Source organism: Rhinatrema bivittatum, chromosome 4 (assembly GCF_901001135.1).
Source record: "Rhinatrema bivittatum chromosome 4, aRhiBiv1.1, whole genome shotgun sequence".
Lineage (NCBI taxonomy): Eukaryota > Metazoa > Chordata > Amphibia > Gymnophiona > Rhinatrematidae > Rhinatrema > Rhinatrema bivittatum.
In genome coordinates this window covers 342094837-342111021 of record NC_042618.1, presented here as the reverse complement: position 1 = coordinate 342111021, position 16185 = coordinate 342094837, and the positions used below count along the sequence as shown (strand labels likewise).

General features: G+C 44.0%; 2 protein-coding genes across 9 annotated transcripts in view; one reads left to right on the top strand and one right to left on the bottom strand.

The window, feature by feature from the left end:
* The window catches only part of GGA3 (golgi associated, gamma adaptin ear containing, ARF binding protein 3), a 238775-nt gene extending 225232 nt beyond the window's left edge, over positions 1 to 13543 (bottom strand). For 5 of the 8 annotated variants that reach the window (XR_003856543.1, XM_029600548.1, XM_029600549.1 and 2 more), the window contains exon 1: positions 13413 to 13543. Coding sequence is in view for 4 of the 8 variants with exons in the window: in XM_029600548.1 (XP_029456408.1) it covers positions 13413 to 13452 (40 nt within the window). In the remaining 4 variants the exon portion in view is untranslated. The other 3 variants (XM_029600551.1, XM_029600552.1, XM_029600550.1) reach the window with 3 other exon arrangements.
* Positions 13542 to 16185, top strand: part of MRPS7 (mitochondrial ribosomal protein S7) — an 85985-nt gene continuing 83341 nt past the window's right edge. The window contains exon 1 of the mRNA XM_029600558.1: positions 13542 to 13670. Coding sequence (XP_029456418.1) covers positions 13654 to 13670 — 17 coding nt within the window. The 5' untranslated portion in view covers positions 13542 to 13653. The remainder of the gene's footprint in view (positions 13671 to 16185) is intronic.

Sequence of the window (16185 nt, the reverse complement as noted above, 5' to 3'; positions counted from 1 at the left end):
AAGCTAATTCAGCCCTGTTTGTCATCAGAGAAATGTAATTGGCCAGTACTCTGCTTTACAATAAGTGATTATGAGCCTTTAAAAAAAAATTCAAAAGAATACTATATTAAAACATTTACTCTACAATGATAATGAATATATAGGTAGATTCAGTACACCTTTAAGTATATCCTTGTTTTTCTTTGAGTCCCCCAGGACCACTCCCCAAGCTAAGGACATGTTGTTTTATTAATGTTCTGGTTTACAGAGAGGATATTATAGGTCAGAGCACTGATGTCTAGTTTCAGACGTACCAAGTTTTATTACAGTGAAGATTTAGAGTTTTACCGGGACTAAACAAATTCTTCCCTTTCTTCAGAATGACTCTGAAGCAGGCACGATGTGTTGAAATGCAAACTTGTGTCAGCTGCTATAAGCCATCTGAATGAATTTCGTTATCAGCTTTTGAAGTTTTCTTGTGGTCACAGAAGACATTTCTCTTTTGGATGCTTCCTAATCTTTATGTAATTTTGACAATTTTGGGGCACTCCTGCTCACTTGTGAGGTACCTGCATTTTTTTAAAATTGGGATCTCATATGATTATAAAACTGTGGGTTAAAAAAGTCTCTCAAACAGGTCTATCCAGTACCGAGCGGTAGGAAGAGCCGCGGTTGCCGCACGCACAGTGCAGCTCACCTACCGCTCGATCCTGAACACTAATTTTATTTAAATGTAAACCGCGTCCGTGAAGCCTTAGGCCCGCGCAACCCATTTTACTGGATAGAGCGCCTATACAGTATCCTGGGTGCGCGGGCCTAAGGCTTCACGCCACGCTGGTATCTGTCATTTGAAATGACAGATACCAGGGAGAAGAAATGACAGCGGCGAAGCAAAAAAAAAAGCGAAAAAACCAAAAGCAAAAAGTAAGTCGCTTCGCCGCTTCACTCTTCCCTCCTCCCGGAGCAGGGCGCGAAAAGCAGCCTTGCTCCGGGAGGAGGGAAGCAGCGAAGCGACTTACTTCTTGCTTTTGGTTTTTTCGCTTTTTTTTTTTTTGCTTCGCCGCTGTCAGTGTCTCCCCTACTCCCGGAGCAGGGCGCGAAAAGCAGCCTTGCTCCGGGAGGAGGGGAGACACTGACAGCGGCGAAGCAAAAAAAAAACCAAAAGCAATTTTGGTTTTTTTTTTCCAAAAGCGACAATTTTGGTTTTTTTCCAAAAGCGACTTACTTTTGGGATCTGTCAAGATCCCAAAAGTAAGTCGCTTTTGGACGCCTGCACAACTTACTTTTGCAGCCATCAGCAGGAACACGATCGTAGCTCCTCCCGACGAAGACGAAGATGGCCGCCTGCACGGGGGAAAGCGTACAATTGGCCGCTCAAGACGTGGCGTCACATCCCGTGGCGCCAAACATCATGACGTCACGTCTTCAGCGGCCAATTGCACGCTTTCCCCCGTGCAGGCGGCCATCTTCGTCTTCGTCGGGAGGAGCTACGATCGTGTTCCTGCTGATGGCTGCAAAAAAGTAAGTTGTGCAGGCATCCAAAAGCGACTTACTTTTGGGATCTTGACAGATCCAAAAAAGTAAGTCGCTTTTGGGAAAAATCCAAAATTGTCGCTTTTGGAAAAAAAAAACCAAAATTGCTTTTGGTTTTTTTTTTGCTTCGCCGTTGCAGTCTCCGTGGCAGCCCCAGTCCGGACATCGGAGGGGGGCTGCAATGTTTTTTTCGCTTTTTTTTTTTGGCTTCGGGAGCAGGGGAGAGGACTGGGGCTGCCACGGAGACCGGCACCCATGATCGCGGCCGGGGCAGGTGAGCGGGGGCTGGGGGAAAGCTTGCCACCTACCCTGACCCCTGCCTCTACCGCAGGGGTCAGGGTAGGCGGTAAGTTTGCAGGTTAAACGCGCGACAAAACGGCAGGGAAAACTAGCGATAGTCGGGGCGCGGGTTACGGGATGCTAGGGAATAGCTAATTCGCTCGTTTGCATGCAATATACATGCCGCGTGCGGAAGGGGTTGCCCGGGGAATTTAGGACGCGGTAGGAGTAGGTTAAAGGGGATTCGGGATCGCAGGAAGGGCTAACGCGGCCGGAAAGTGAGTAAAAAGCGGCTTAGGAGCAGGGTAAACGCGGCCGCACTTTACAGGATAGACCCGAAAGATAGGTGAACATGTCTAACAATTACTTTAACTCCTTTTCTTGGCTTTGTGTACATTTCTTGCATGTTTCAGATTTCTAATACCATTCTTACTTTTAACTTTATTTTTTGTGCTGTTAGAGAGTAACACTAGAGTTAAGTATTAGATTCTCATCTTCTCAAATTAAAGCCTCTCTTTGGACGCAAAAATGGCTCTGTAGCATAACCAAACGTTTGGACATACAGGCACCAATACCAATTATGTACCAATTTCCACTATCAGGTGTTGAAAAATTTAGAAAACTTAGGAACCAGCAAAAAATTTTTAGGATGCAGGGAAATTTCGTTTTGTTTTGCTGTTTTTTTCCTTTTGATTATTTTGTTCTTTATTTTGTGTTTTGATTTTTTTTTTTTTTTTTGCTCTCCCTTTCCTCCAGGTACTCGCCTTCCCCCTTTCTCCTCTCACCAGGGCTCTTTCGCCCTCAACCTCATGCCCCTCCCAGTTTCTTCCTCTCCCTCCAGATATTCTTCCTCCCAGCTTTTTCCCGGTATACTTCTTCACTACAGCCCAGCAAGAGGGTACTGCCATCAGTAACTACCATGACTTTCTCTCCCTGTTCCTGCTAGCTGCTGTAAATTCCTCTTTCTGTTCCAGGCCCTGCTCGTTTCTTCCATTGGGTGCCAGGCCCCTAATTTCAAGCACCTGGAAATTTTCCAGCTCTGACCATAATGCATGAAAAACACTACACAAAATATTATGTTGCCTATTTAAAACTTATCTTAAGGTGACATCCATCCAAAGGAAAGATAATAATCTCTCCTTTTCCAAGTGAGGGAAAAAAGAGAAGACTGGATTTAATTTATTCAAATTATTTGTAACATACCATATGGCCAAGGAGATCAGGGCGTGGAACAGCAAGTTTGCTTACTGTAAATGATATTCTCCATAGACAACAGGATGAATTAGCCATGACATGTGAATTACATCGTTTGACAGCGCTGAATAGACTCCTCTCTCATACAGCTTTTCCTGTACTGAGCACGTGTGGGAGTTCCAAGGTGGGCATTGCCTCATGAGTCCCTCAGTCGATTTTAGAGTAAAGTCTACCTAGATAGTCGACTCTCCAGGAAGGTGGGTGGATATTTAACATGGCTAATTCATTGTGCTAACTATAGAGAACACCGTTTACGGTAGGCAAACTTGTTTTCTCTGTTGATAAGCAGGGCTAAATTAGCCACGACACATGGGGAGGTCCAAGGTGAGGGTTACAGTGGAACATTTAATGAATAAACAACACAGACCCCACCATAGATAGCAGATTACAGAGTGAACAGATTATGCAAATCTGCTTGAAGAAATTTACTGTTATTTTGATAAATTGTCCAGATAGTAATGGGGTGTGAAGCTGTGCACTAATGACCAAGTTAGAGTTTTGCAATTGTCTTCAATAAGTACTATTCCGAGATGAGCCACCGATATAACCATGGCTCTCACCTGATGAGCCTTGATAGAATCTGTAATCTGAAGATCTGTTAAGGCATAAGAATGTGCAATACAATCTGTTAGCCAACTGGACAATGCTCATTTGGCAACTGCTATGTCCAGTTGGCTAGGATCATAAGAGAAGAATAGTCATGAGGCCTAATGATATGGCAGAGGTCTTTTTCTGTAGTAAGACAATGCTCTAAGGAATGAAGGGCCTTCATGTGAATGCTGCCTTATAAAGAATGCAGGTAACACAATAGCCTGATTAATACGGAAAGTTGAGACCACCTTTGCTAGAAAAGTTGGGTGATGTGGAAAAATCGTATCTAAGAAGCTCACTGACTTCTGGCTGATGTAATTGAACAAGAAATAATACTTTCCATGTGAGAAATCTGACAGAAGCTGGCTCCAATGGTTCAAAAGGTAGCTTCATAAGTTGTTGCAGAACCACGTTAAGGTCCCATGGAACAAGTGATTTGACAACTGGTAGTTTAGTATGCCGTAAGTCTTTCATGAACATTGATACTAAAGGATGAGTGGAGATTGGCCTACCCTCAGTCTGAATATGGTAGGCTGCTACAGCACTGAGATGTACTCTCACTAACAAGGCACTGAGTCCTGAAGAAGCAAAATAGTACTGAATTTATTTATTTATTTATTTATTTATTTATTTATTTAAAGGCTTTTATATACCGATGTTCATGTACTGGTACATATCACGTCGGTTTACATAGAACCAAAGTTGGAAATTACATCGAACAAGAGGTTACAAATAACAGGGCAAATAACAGGGCTAACTTGTAAGAGATTATAGAAAAGGGCCTGTTCGCATTCGAGCTCTTATGGCTCGAATGCGAACAGGCCCAATATGAGAATCATTTCTTTTTTCTTTTTTTTTTAATTTACATCTTTATTAAATTTAAATTGTTTACATCCAATAAAGAATCATTTCTACTTAAAGCCATAAGCTCTCCTAGTTGATGGCTTTCTGGAAACTATTATGTCCTCTACGTTTCCAGATCAGGAAAATGAGATGATCAACATGCAGGCTGTCAAGTTGAGAGGAGGAAGGTTCGGATGATATACACATCACTCTTCTTGAGTTAACAAGTATGGATTGGCTCGGAGAGGAATCTGACAGCTGCACTAGGTATACCGGGTACACACTTGCCTGGGCCATGCTGATGCAATAAGAATCAATCAGGCATGGTCTTTTGAGCACTTTTGTATCATCCTAGCTTGCAGTCAGGTTAAGGAGAAAAGCATCCTGAACAGATCAGAGTTCGCTGGGAAGAACAGAAAAAAATCTTTCCACATATCTGTTTTACAACTGATGAGAAGAGGTTGATGGAGAGATGTTTCTAGTCTGCCAGCTGTTGACTGTTGCAAGGACCATTCGTGCAGATGAAATACCCTGCTGAGGTGTTAAGTTACTTGAAGAGCAGCTTGATAATTGCATGCCCATTCCCATATCTTTATCACTTCTTGGCAGAAAGTTCATGACCCTGTGCCTCCTTGTTTGTTGACACAGAACATGACTACTTGATTGTTGGTTTGAAATAGAATGCTCTTCCCCTCAAGGAGATGCAAGAAAGTCATTAAGGCATGTTTGCTTGCAGTTCTAGAACATTGATCTGAAACTGCCTTTCAACTAACGATCAAATTCCTTGGGTTTGGAAGGGACATGTGTGGGTTCCCCATATCTTAGTTGAGGTATCTGCCATTAATGTAACCTAGTGAGAAAATAGAAGTGGTGCCCTCTCTTGTAAGATTAGAAGTCTAGCCACCAGCAAAGCTCTTGCTTAATTTTCTGCAAGATATTCACTGAGGTCATCAAAGACTGAGTTAACTGGGTCCATTGGGAGTGGAGGTGGAGGCCTCATTGTTGGAGTCGCATGTCAAGGTGCATTAGTGGTACTACATGAACCCACTGCCATGTGGCCCAGAACAATGACATAATCCAGCCAACAGTTCTGGTGGCTGGGGTAAAACTATCATAACATCAATAAATCACAATAAAAAATCGCCACATTTAAAACAATACAAATTATAATATTAATAAAAAACAAAACAGAAAAATGCCTAATCCCAAGCCATAGAATAGCAAATTTGCTTACTGTAAACATTGGTGATGTCAATCAGTGGCACTGATTGACATCACCATGAACATTGATACTAAAGGATGCTCTACTAAAGCTGCTCTACTGAGCATGTGCAGGAGCTCTTGCGCGGGCATTGCCTCATGAGTCTCCTCAGTCCATACCAGAGCTAATCCAGCTATGTAGTCCAGGGAGGCAGTGCGTATACCATGGCTAATTCATCCTATCTATGGAAAGCACAGTTTACGGTAGACAAACTTACTTTTTCCATCGATAAGCAGGCTGAATTAACCATTACATGTGAGGAGTCCCAAGCTGAAGGTTACAGCAGAGCATTTACTTAGTAATCAACCCAGCCTTCACCAGGGAGAGTGGACTACTGAAAGACCAGATTTTGCAAAACTGCTTGTCCAAATTTACTGTCGGTGTTTGAGATGTTAACAAGACAGTAGTGTGACATAAAAGTACGAATGGAAGACGAGATTACAGCTTTTCAGATATTTTCAATAGGTACTTCTTGAAGATGCGCAACAGAAGCAGTCATGGCTCTCACTTGATAAGCCTTCACCATCCTGCTAAGATGTAGCAGCAAGTAATACATTCAACCAGCCAATTAGACAAGGTACACTTGGCAACCGCTATTCTTAGTTGGTTGGGATCATATGAGATACACAGTTTGGAAGTTTTCCTTTGTGGCTGAGTTTGTTTCTTGTAATATACTAAGGTCCTTTTGCAGTCCAGAGTATGGTAGTGTTTCTCATTGCAGTGACTTCAACCACTAGACTCAGTTAACTCCAAGCTCTTGTTCACTATCCACCATACATGCAGTTCTTCCACAACAGGGTGGTTCTCCTTACTCATCTGAAATTTCTCCCAACAGTAGTTTCAGCTTTTCATATCATTCGCATTACCTACCTTCTTTCCTAGATCCCATGTGCATAAGGGCAAAACAGCCCTGCTTCCATGTCAAGTATTTTAGAGAAGCATGCTCTAATGATTCAGTAGAAGGCTTCATTAGTTGGACCAAGAGTTAGACATGCCATAGGCCTTTCATGAAGCGAGATATCATCGGATGAGTAGAGATCGGTTTACTATCCACTTGAGTATGGTAAACCACTATAGCCTGAGGTGCACCTGTAAAAAAGAGATGGCAAGGCCTAAGTCAGAAAGGTGGAGCACATATTTAAGCAGATGCTTAGACTTGCAAAAAAATAGGTCCAAAGCATTTTGACACCATTTGGAGTACCTGTGCCATTTGAAGGCACAATTCCTTCTAGTGGAAGGTTTCCTAGAGGAGACAAGTATGTCCACAATTTCTGTAGGTAAGTGAAGATCCTTGATCTCTGAGCACTCAACATCCAAGTTTTGAGATTGAGGCCCAAAAGGTTAGGATGGTACAATGTCCCATCTTTCTGCATCAACAGCGCAGAGTCTGTTCCCAAATGTATGGGAAAGTTGTACTAGATATGTATACCATAACTACCAGGGCCACACTGGGGCTATGAGACAAGCACATTGCTGAAGAACTTTCTGTACTGTTCCGGCAATAAGTAGTAACAGTGGAAAAGTGTACATAAGCCTCTGTCCCCAGTTCAGGAGGAAAGCATCTTGAACCAACCTGTAATCATTTGGTAGAACTGAGAAAAGCTGATTTAGTTTTGTGTTCTGCTGTGATGTGAACAGGTCCAATGACAGTAGATTCCCATCAACTAAAGAGTTTGTCAGCCACTGATTGCTGTAGAGACCACTCGTGTGGTTGAAACACTCTGCTGAGTCAATCTGCCAACGTGTTGGAGATGCACGACAGATAGTGGCCTGAAGAGAAGTTCGATTTGTTTTAAATACCAGATTTGTAGGTCCTCTTGACAGAGAAGCCATGATCCCATTCTTCTCTGCTTAAGAACATAAGAATTTGCCATACTGGATCAGACCGAGGGTCCATTAAAATCAATATCTTGTTTCCAACAGTAGCCAATCCTGGTCACAAGTACCTGGTAAGATCCCAAACAGTAAGCAGAACCCATGCTGCTATCGTGCAGTAATAAGTAGTGGATATTCCTTAAGTCTATATAGTTAATAGTTTATTGACTTCTCCACCTGGAACTTGTCCAAACCTTTTTTAAACCCAGCTATACCAAGTGCCTTAACCACATCCTCCGGTAATGAATTCTAGAGCTTAATTGTGCATTCGGTGAAAAATAATTTTCTCCGATTAGTTTTGAATGTGCTACTTACTAACATCATGGAATGACCCCCTAGTCTTTGTATTTTTCGAAAGAGTAAACAACTGATTTACATTTACCCATTCTATTCCACTCATGATTTTATAGACCTCTATCATAGCCTGCCTCAGCCATCTCTTCTCCAAGCTGAATTGCCCCTACCTCTTTAGTCTTTCCTCATAGGGGAGCTGTTCCATCCCCTTTATCATTTTGGTCACCCTTCTCTATACCTTTTTCAATGCAACTATATATATTTTTATTTTTTTTGAGATGCAGTGAACAGAACTGTAGAGTACTTCAAGTGCAGCCTCACTATAGAGCGATACAGAGATATTATGACATTTGCCGTTTTAGTCTCCATTCCTTGCCTAATAATACCCAACATTCTGTTTGGTTTTTGATCACTGCCACACATGGTGGCCTGGTTATCGATTTGAATCACAATGCTCTTCCCCTGAAGAAGTTTCTCAAAGGCTGATAGAGCATATCTGATTGCTCTTAACTGCAGAAGACTGATTTGACAGTGGCTCTCTTGAAGCATCCAGAGGCCTTGTGTTGAAAGGTTCCATATGTCCCCTCTTTGGTGGAGGGATCTGTCGCCAGAACTACTTCACTGGAGAGTAATCAAAAAGGGGCTCCTCCTTTGAAAATTTGTGGTATAACCACTATTGCAACTCTCGTTTCATAGTCGCTGTGATGATTGGAGAAACAGTGGTTAAGTTAGCTGATCCCATTGGAGATAGCAGATGTGAAGACAGGTCAGCAGGAGCACATGAATGGCCACTGCCATGTGACCAAGAACCACTAAGAGTCATCTTGTAGATGAACGAGAAGAAGAGAGCAGGATGCGACTGAGTGACAGAGTTAGAAATGTTCTTTTCTGTACTGAGTTTATGCAAGCCCCAATGAATGTGAGGCTCCAAGTAGGCTCCATGCTTGAATTCTCAATCATAAAACCTAAGAGCTGTAGCAGATGTATAGTTCAGCTCAGAGAATGTAGCACTTCGTCCCTTGAGTTCACTGTGATAAGCTAATTGTCCAGGTATGGGAAGACATATTCCCTGGTGAAGGAGATGAACTGCCACTACCACAAGGTATTTCGTAAAGATCCTCAGGGCAGTACATGGGCAGTTGTTGAGGCTGGTGGTCTAAAAGACCATAAATTGTAAAAAAAAAAAAATTTTTTGTGATGGGCATACCGTTTGAAGGTAGTGTCCCAGTGGATTGAATTTTTTTTTTTTTTGGATACATGAGTCTTGCAACATGTAGTGTTGGAGGTTTGTTGGCCTGCACGAAATCGCAGCTGCGCCAAGGGTAGGCAGATTCGTGGACGGGCGTGAGTGTCGGTCTGCGCACCCAGTTCGGCCTTCCTGCTGTCCTGCAGGTATGATCTTGCTCTGTCATGTGTTATGGATAGGCTTACTGGTCAGTGGCCACATGGATGGGCCTGCGCACCGGGGCGCGCGTGCTATCTAGTGGCTGAATGGATGGGCCTACGCAGCGACGGTTGCCCGAACGGCCAGCAGTCACATGGATGGATCGGTGTCCACGCATATGCGCGGGGTTACCCCTTAAGTGTGTCGGCGGATGCGCCGATTAGCCGGGGGGCCAGAGGTCATGCCGATGTGTTTGGGCACCTGCGGCCGCATCGATACATCTGGACACCGGTGGTCGGTTGGATGTACCTTCGAGGACAGCGTTGATGCGCCCGGGTGACAGCTGTCACGTCGATGTGGCGGCGCTGATGTCTGGATCTATGTTTGGGCACTCCGGAGCCTAGGTTGATGGTTAGGCGCTCTGGTGCAGGGGTGCCCTTTAAATGCGCCGGTGGACGCATTGATGCACTAGGGCGGCGCTTTGGTGTGCTTGCGACAGCATCAATGCGCCCAGTGCTTGCGGTCGTTTCGATGTACCGGCGGGCGCATTGATGTGCCAATGCACCGAAGCTTCAGCGGCCTCTTCAATGCGCCAGCGTCGATGTGCTCATTTCTATGACGCATCGGTGCGCCGGTTTTGATGCATCAGCGTTGATGCGCCTGCGGCGATGTCTCAGCACTCCGGCGGTTGTATCGACTCTGGCGGGAATTTTATTTATTTCGCTTGGCCCGTATGTTTTAAAAAGACATGCCGGACTTGGCACCCTTAATGTGAGGAGGCTGGTTAACAAGTTAACAATGTCCCAGCCCCTGGTCGACAGCTGCGAAGCTCTCCCGACCTCCACTCAGTGCCTACCTGGTGAATCGAGGGGTTAACTGAGGAGGTTAATTGAGTCATCGTTGGTCCAGGAGAGAGAGGGTTGCCCAGAGATGTTTATACTATCTCTTGAGGGCAGGCTGTCAGTCGAATCTGATAGAAATGTAATCTTCTATCCCCTCCCCCGACCTCCACTCGGTGCCTGCCCGGTAAACCGGGGGGTTAACAGAGGAGGTTAGCCGAGAGAAATCATCCTGGATGGGGAGGGAGTGTCCAGAAATGTGTTAAGTATCTCTGAAGGGCAGGTTGCTGAAGGAAATTATTTATTAATGTGGAGAATAGAGAGCTCTGCACACACCATTGCGCGGAAAAGAAAACAGACTGAGATACCTGAGGTGATCCTGCCAGGATATAGCAGGGAGGGAGTACCTAGCTAAAAGTCTGTAATAGGCTTTGAGAGCTCCGCCACCTAGTGGCATGGACGACGTACCCTATACAACATGGCTAATTCATGCTGCTTATCTATGGGGAAAATAGGTAGTTATTCCTCATTTACCTGATGTACTCCACTCATAATTTTGTAGATCTCAACCATATCCCTTCTCAGTCATCTCTTTTCCAAGCTGAAGAGCCCTAACCTGTTTAGCCTTTCTTCTTAGGGGAGCTGTTCACCTATTAACTTTTTGTTGCCCTTCTTTGTACCTTTTCTAACGCCACTATATCCTTTTTGGCAATAGGGTAACCAGAATTGCACACAGGACTCAAGGCCACACCATTTATCTATAGAGGCATTCCATTCTTCATTGCTTTCTAAATGATTCCTAGCATTTAAGAATAAAAGTAACATAGGTAAAAAAAAAATCCCAACAAATACAGTGGTTTGCAAAAGTATTCAACCCCCTGAAAAGTCAACAGATGTGTGGATTACAAATGACACACAGATTGTTCCAGACAGTATGTTTATTGTAAACCAGTATGCTCTTAAAGTAAATTTTCAAAGTCACAATTCATTATTTCTCTGCATTTTTTGTAAAATAAAATTGAAAACAGAAAAATGCAACTCCTGTGCTGTGGAAGCTCTGAGTTTAAGCAGATAAAAAAAGATACTGCCCTAACAATTGGCCTCTACCTATGAATCATTATAAAAAGGTCAGCTTTTCTTGATAAAAGACCCCTACTTCCAGTATCTTTGGTCAGACTGTAAATCTGAAAGAAAGCAATGAAAATGAAGACCAAGGAGCATGCTAAACAAATTAAAAATAAAGTTATAGACATGCACAAGATAGGAAGAGACTACAAAATAATATTCAAGTGAGCACTGTTGGATCAATTGTGAGGAAATGGAAGCTGCATCATACCATCCAGATACTGCCTAAACAAAGCCATCCCTCGAAACTCAGAGCAAAGAGTCTTGTGAGGGAAGCCACAGAGAGGCAAACAATCACTTTGAAGGAGCTACAGAGTTCAGAAGCTGAGATTGGAGTGGAGGTGCACTAATCAACCATATCAAGAGCTCTGCATACAACTGGCCTGCATGGGAGGGTGGCTAGAAAGAAGACATTACTGAAGAAAAATCATGTCAAAGCATGTCTGGAGTTTGCCAGAAAGCATCAAAGCGACCCAGCTAAAATAGGTGTAAGGTTTTGTGGTCAGATGAGACAAAAAAAAAAAAAGTGGTTCTACCAAGTACTTGTCTGAAGAGGCTGAATATTTATGCAAGCAGCATTTTTCAGTTTTAAATTTTATGAAAAATGCAGAGAAATAATTGTGATTTTGAAATTTTACTTTACGAGCATACTGGTTTGCAATAAACGTACTATCTGGAAAAATCTGTACCACTGTCATCTGTAATCCACACAAAGCTGACTTTTTTTAGGGGGTTGAATACTTTTACAAGTCACTGTATAAAGGTCTACATAGGAGCTGTTACAGCAGCAGCCACTATAAAAATGACAGATGAACAGCTCTGCAATCTATTAACAGTTATTAATCATCACTGGGGATAAAGAGGTGCACCTGCAGGAAACCTTACATCGTACCTTTTCTCAGACAGCACCAGTATTATGGAATTCTATTCCTTTAGAGATATGACAGGTTTCTGATTATTGAAGTTTTAGGAAAAAATTTAAAACCTCTCTTTTTAATATTGTTTTTAATTAATGCTATGGAATTTGTGATGCATTTAAATGTATGTTTATTATTAATTACAAGATTATAAGATTATGTTCTGACCTGCTTCAAAAATTTTGGTAATGAATTGAGGAATATAAATATATGTAAATAAATAATAAACACAGCATGCAAGCTCCCCTACCATGTAATCACCAGGGATCTTTTCCCTGGATCTCTGAGGGTGAGAATAAGGCTAGGGATCCTCTAAAGAAAATGATCATAGAGGACAGAAAGAGATAGCACAAAAGCATGGGGATAGCTTCCCTGGAACCATAGAGCAGGGGCACAGGTGTACAGAAGATGGGGCCAGGAACACACTCCAGAGAGAGCACTAGGAAATACCAACAGATCCCTCCCTAAGGACCGAGAGTAAGGACAGAGTGAGCAACGTCTTAGAAAAAAAACTTGTGATTTTTCACAAGTATTTTGGGTGTTTACAGTTTCAAGGCTCTCATCCCAGAATTTTCTGCAGTTACTATAAGCACTGGAAGACCTCCTCCACTGCACCTGTCGGGTACTTTCCACTGCCCCCAACTACACCTACCCCACCTGACTCCGGGTCATTTGGGGCTAGTTCTTTTAATTTTATTTTTTTTGTACGGTTATTGTATTTTTTTCTTTAATTACTACCTCAAAGCCGCGCTTCTTCGTTCCCTATTAAGAAGGCAGGCCTATAAGTAAGGCGGTAAGGAAGGACTGACCTGAAGGATCGGTCTCCGGCCAGGTTCACATCCTGGCGGGACCCCACCCGAAGGGGATGGAAAGAGCATTAATTTCAAGACTGCAGAGTTATCCTTTTGCAGCGAGTCTTAAGATTTTTTTTAAAGGGGAAAGCGAGGTCATGGTGCCTCCTTGGGCAGCAATAGGGATGAGGCAAGCGGTGGTGGCTGGGTGGCAGGAGTCCTTTCGATGTTCCTCTTACATCGGGGATGAGAAAGGGGCTTAGCATTGCCGCCCTCTATCCGGATAACGGTGCAAGCAGCAACATCTCCTACTCTTTTGCACTTCCACAGCCGAAGGGCTCCAGTGCCCAGCCCGCCCCGTTCCTTTTTCGCCCTTCTCTCATCCGCCCGTTTCCTTCCTTCTTTTTCCCCCTGTGCAGGCGGGCACTAATGTGCCGGGTTACTCACTCAGCCAGGACTCCAGGCTCTCCCCTTCCGCCTCCGCCATATTGACGCCCCCAGAGTCGCCGCCCGAACTCTCGCGAGAGTTGCTCTAGCCGCGCGAGACAGCGACACCAAACAGGCGGGAAACGCTGCACAGGAAAAACTGGTGGAGAGGAGAGGACGAGATCGTATGAGAAAAAGGGCTGAGGCAGAAAGACCCTCTGAGAAGGGACAAGACTAAAAAGGAGATGCTCTGATAGAAGAAATGAGAGAGGAGAGCCGGTGAGAAAAAGAGCTGAGAGAGGGAAAAGGAGATGCTCTGAGGGAAGGGATGAGACCGAAGGAAGACAACATTCTGTAAGGAAGGAGAAGAGTTAAATGTAGGTGCTCTGAGAAAGGCTGAGACAGCAAAGAGAGGCTCCCAGGGAGCAAAAGAGAAACGAGATGTTTCAGACAGAGCAAGTGGAGTTTGTTTTCGCATATATAGGTAGCTCAAATTAAAAAAAGAATAGTGTTTCTGTGTAACCAACCGAGATTAATATTGTTTACGGAGCATGACTCTATAATGTAAAACCTTCAAACAGGAAGAACTTCCACCACATTTCTGGGCAAAAAAAACTGTGTACAATTCGCATCCAAATAAAGTACCAGAACCAATGTCCTTCATGTAGAGATAAACTTTGCCATTTTCTACAAAAAAAGTATAATGCAATACTGAAAATTAAAGTGAGCCCCTCATTTACCTTAAAAATGTCTCTCATCAATCGTCACTAAACTTTCAAATGGTGACAGTTTCCCCAATAAAACTCATCCTCAAGTCTTCCTTACAACTTTTCTCCTAAGCCTTAAGCTCCCTTCCCTTCTCCTCTACTAACCCTTTCTCACAGGCCCTCTCCTTTTTAATTTAGTTTCTGAAAGAAGAAAAGTAGGTTTATGGAATCACCCTATGTCCCCTAAATAACTCTTATGTTTAGTATCTGATCCAGTTTTTCAGGACATATCAGCAGATCCAAGGATATCCTAATAGCAGTTTGCTATTTATCATTTCTATAGTGTTACTAGACAGATACACAAAAAAGACAGTTCCTTTTCTGTGGAGCTTACAGTCTTAACTCAAGGTCCATCCAATCTGCCATTTTCTTAGCATTTAGACAGGTGAATCCAGAACCAGTGGGTTATGCACCTCTACTAGCAGTTAGAGAAGGAGCAAAGCTGATGTCACGGTATATATACCCCTGCACTGACATCAGCTTACCAATATTCTCTATCTTCAGCAGATGGTGGGCGTCCATCTCCCTACTGGGGATTGCATTGAAGTTTAATAGAAGGAGAATGAAGGATACAGTTTATTGCCCCGCTCTCCTGTGGTGATACCTTACAGTCCCTCCCTCATCCAAGATTTCCTGAGTTGATTTCAGTGGTTTCTCCCTCAGATGAGTGCCTTCATCTAGTAGCTGGTTTTCTTTTTCCAGCATGGACTTAACTATAAAAAAAAAACCCAGCTGAAAGGCAAGAGGGTGCAGGAAGCCGAGCCCGGCAGTGAAGGTACATGCCTTCTCCCCCCGCTGTTAGGATTTTTTAATATGTGGGCCCTGGGCCGAGGTGAGAGATGGTACCGCCCACAGGGAGGAGCCCCGTGAGCCTCACCGTCGGGAGGCGAGGTCTCAGTGATGTCAGACACAGTATCAGTCTAGAGTCTTTAAAGAGATAGAGGCACTACCTGCGGAGCGGGGGGTGCCAGAGAGGAGGACTCACAGGCCCAGAGACACAGGGTCGGTGGAATGGGTACACTGTTATTTGGTGTTGTGCTCCCTTGAGCCAGGGGCGCCATTCCTCAAAGGCTAACTTGATCGCCAGCAACTCTTTGTCCCCGATTCCGTAATTACGCTCAGCCGGAGAGAAGCGTCGGGAGAAGAACGAGCACGGGTGCAAGGTATGATTAATAGAATGCTGGCTGAGTACTGCACCAACTCCTATGTCAGAAGTATCTACTTTGACGATGAAGAGTTGTCAGGGGTCAGGATGATGTAGGCATGGCTCCTGTAGGAATGCCTCCTTAAGCTCCCGAAAGGCGGAAACGGCTTCGGGTGACCACTGGGAAGGATTGGCTCCCTTACGTGTCATAGCTGAGTGGGACGGTTAGTGTCGAATAGTGATTGATGAACGACCTGTAATTAATAAAGCCCAGGATTCTTCGGAGTGCCTTAAGGCCCATTGGTTGGGGCCAGTCCCGGATGCTCTTAGTCTTCTGTGGATCCATCTGAAACCCCTGGCTAGAGACCACATAGCCCAGGAAAGGGACGGACTCTTTGTGAAAAGAGCATTTTTCCAGCTTGGCGTATAACTGGCTATCCCTTAAGCGTTGCAGGACGTTGGTGACGTCCCGGCGATGGCTCTGGAGGTCTTGTGAGAATACCAGAATGTCGTCCAAATAGACCACGACACAACTGTAGAGCATGTCTCTGAAGATTTCGTTCATAATATTCTGGAACACCGCTGGAGCGTTGCAGAGGCCAAAAGCCATGACCAGATATTCCAAATGGCCATCGCGGGTGTTAAATGCGGCTTTCCATTCATCGCCCTGGCGTATCCTGATCAAATTGAGGTCCAATTTGGTAAATATCTTGGCCCCCTGGAGCCTGTCAAACAGTTCAGAAATTATTGGCAGGGGGTAGCGATCCTTCTGTGTAATTTCATTTAAGTCGTAGTAATCTATGCACGGCCGGAGGGAGCTGTCCTTTTTTCCCACAAAAAAGAACCCTCTTCCAGTGGGAGACTTGGAAAGCCAAATGAAGCC